Here is a 3,021-nt window from a genome sequence, read left to right as displayed (position 1 = left end):
ATAAATATGCAAAAGTGTAATATTTAAACAACTTGTAGAATAGAAATATTGATAGCAATGAATGAAAACTCGGTGTCTCTTTTCTTCTTTTTTTTCCTCACTTAAAATATTAATTAATATTTTAATATTTTAAAATATTAATTAATAAATTACTTCTATAATTATTTATAAAAAAAAAGTTATATATTTTGATAAAAGTATAATATTTAAATAACAAACTTATAGAATAGATTGCAATGAATGAAAATTCGGCGTCTCTTTTCTTCTTTTTTTTCCTCACTTAAAATATTAATTAATAAATTACTTCTATAATTATTTATAAAAAAAAAGTTATATATTTTGATAAAAGTATAATATTTAAATAACAAACTTATAGAATAGATTGCAATGAATGAAAATTCGGTGTCTCTTTTCTTCTTTTTTTTTCTTACATAAAATATTAATTAATAAATTACTTTTATAATTATTTATAAAAAAAGTTATATATTTTGACACTTAAAAGTATAATATTTAAACAACGAACTTGTAGAATAGATTGATAGCAATGAATGAAAACTCGGTGTCTTTTTTCTTCTTTTTTTTCTTTACTTAAAATATTAATTAATAAATTACTTCTATAATTATTTATAAAAAAAAAGTTATATATTTTGATAAATATGCAAAAGTGTAATATTTAAACAACTTGTAGAATAGAAATATTGATAGCAATGAATAAAAACTTGGTGTCTTTTTTCTTCTTTTTTTTCCTTACTTAAAATATTATTATTTTCCTTACTTAAAATATTATAATTAATAAATTACTTCTATAATTATTTATAAAAAAAAAGTTATATATTTTGATAAATATGCAAAAGTGTAATATTTAAACAACTTGTAGAATAGATATATATATCGATAGCAATGAATGAAAACTCGATGTCTCTTCTCTTCTTTTTTTTGACGAAAAAAAGTCGAATGATTTACCAAGAGAGTAGGCCAGGCTGACAGCCACTTGTTGAATCGAGTACACGGGCCCGTAATTGCCATTTTGGTCCACGAGGCTGGCCAACAGTGGAACCAGTGCGGCGTCCGCCACTCCGATACCCAAACCCATCCCCATATGGGGGACTATCAGTTGCGACATCGTCCGGGAGGATGGTATCAAAATGGCGCTGATCCCGACCAACAGCATAGCCAGAACGGCGATTTTGCTACGCCCGTAGCGATAAGCTATCACGCCGAAGAAATTCGTTCCAACCAGGTAGCCTATGCTGTCCGGGATGAACACCGTTCCCAGTTGCCATTTCTGAAAAACGGGGAAGAAATTTTTTTCGAAACGGAAGGGATTATTGAAAATTTCATTTCCAATCGGATTAAAAATCGGAAAATGTAAATATACCTTGGGTTTTATGTGAGTTCGTAGCCAGATCGGTAGGCAGGGCTCCAGGATGGCCATCGGCGACGTTGAACACCATATCGCACCAAAGATGATTAGTATGTACGGGTCGGATAACAGGTGCGTCCAAGAGGTTTCTCGATCCAAGGACTGAAAATTATTATTGTATATTCGGGGAAGGAAATTTTTATTGGCGTCTTACCTCGGCACTCATTTCTACGTCCAACGTGAAAATCTGCAGACCTGGAAGGGGGAAGAAAAAATCGAAAATAAAATCTAACCTCTCGAAAAATATTCTAACGTCTCGAATTACTTGTGAAAAGAAAGAAAAACTTGTGAAAGTCAGATTAAAAATATTAAAAAAACTAGAGAGATAAGAAGAAGAAGTTCGTACATATGGTGAGGACGATGAAGAAAGAGACGAGGAGGAAGGGGGCCATTTTCCCCTCGAGGTCGTAGAGAACGGAGCCAATCGGATATCCGACAAGTACCCCCAGCGCGATGCTTCCAAGGACGAAGCCCATGATCCTCGACCTCTTGTCCTCTTCCGGGTATTGGGAGGCGACCAGCGACATACCGGAAACGCCGATACAAGCCGAGGAAATGCCCTGGACGCTTCGTGCCAGGAACAGTACTTCGTAAGTTTGGCCGAACGCGAACACTGCAAAGATAGAAGACTATGCTCTCCCTCTTTCTCTCCTTTTTTAACGCGCCTCGAAGAGGAAGAGTGTTGTTGAAAAAGGGAGAAAGTTGTTGAATAGTTTCTAAGCTTTTGAAAAATCTATTGCAAAAGATTCTATAAATTATTTTTTCATATATATAGATCATATATAGATCTCGTTTTCTCTTTGGAAATGAAATAATTTTGGCGAAGTCTTTCGAGATGGAATGAAAGTGGAAGATATAAAAGAAAAAAAGCTTACGCGTTGCCGCCAATAAAAGGCTCAGATTTCCAAGGAACAATGGTTTTGTGTAACCGAGAGTGCCTGTAAAAGTGCCCACCGCTGGATTCAATATTAATTGAACCAGCGCCTTCGAGCTTAATAATAAACCCACTCGGCCATTCTCGTCGTCTTCACCGTTCCCCGTCGAATTTCCATCCAGCGTGCAAAGGTAATCGGGTATGATAGGCACTGAAATATTTTTTTTTTATTCATTATTAAATTGTTCCAATTACAACTCGTTTTATATCGTTGGAGGAAAAGATCCTCGACAATAAACGGTTTGAATAATTTACCAACAACGGTGAGCAACACGTTGTCCAGAAAAAGGCTGAGATACACGACAGCGACGAGGATCACCCTCGACCTCCCCCCGTTCTCCATCATCTTCCTCACTGTAACGATCCTCACTGCTCGATCCCTTCTCGAAGGACATAGTATCCCTCTCCCTCACCCCCCACTCTTTTCACGCCCCCTCTCACATCGCGAGGCAGGATCCGCGGGTTCTTAGATTTCTCTTTTCTCTCTCTTCTCTCTTTCTTTTTTTCTTCTTTCTTCGAAAGCAGAAAGGATTCTTCTTCGATGAGAATCCACCCTTCCTCTCGATACGAGAAACAGGGTTGTGTACGTGACTGGAAACCGTGCCAGTCCCGATCCCGCTTTTATAGCTATCCATCCTCTGCTCCTCGCGCCATCCTTGCGCAG

At 36.6% G+C, this 3,021-nt stretch overlaps 1 protein-coding gene across 1 annotated transcript in view; it reads right to left on the bottom strand.

The window, feature by feature from the left end:
- Positions 1 to 2,815, bottom strand: part of LOC102676210 (synaptic vesicular amine transporter) — a 3,373-nt gene extending 558 nt beyond the window's left edge. Inside the window, exons 1-6 of the mRNA XM_006609241.2 lie at positions 2,613 to 2,815; positions 2,299 to 2,508; positions 1,770 to 2,036; positions 1,578 to 1,618; positions 1,379 to 1,525; positions 964 to 1,285 (exon numbers count right to left, since the gene is read on the bottom strand). Coding sequence (XP_006609304.1) covers positions 964 to 1,285; positions 1,379 to 1,525; positions 1,578 to 1,618; positions 1,770 to 2,036; positions 2,299 to 2,508; positions 2,613 to 2,703 — 1,078 coding nt within the window. The 5' untranslated portion in view covers positions 2,704 to 2,815. The remainder of the gene's footprint in view (positions 1 to 963; positions 1,286 to 1,378; positions 1,526 to 1,577; positions 1,619 to 1,769; positions 2,037 to 2,298; positions 2,509 to 2,612) is intronic.
- Positions 2,816 to 3,021: the final 206 nt, after the last annotated feature.

Source organism: Apis dorsata, unplaced genomic scaffold (assembly GCF_000469605.1).
Source record: "Apis dorsata unplaced genomic scaffold, Apis dorsata 1.3 scaffold_52, whole genome shotgun sequence".
In the NCBI taxonomy this organism is placed as follows: domain Eukaryota; kingdom Metazoa; phylum Arthropoda; class Insecta; order Hymenoptera; family Apidae; genus Apis; species Apis dorsata.
This window is presented reverse-complemented; position numbering and strand designations above follow the sequence as displayed.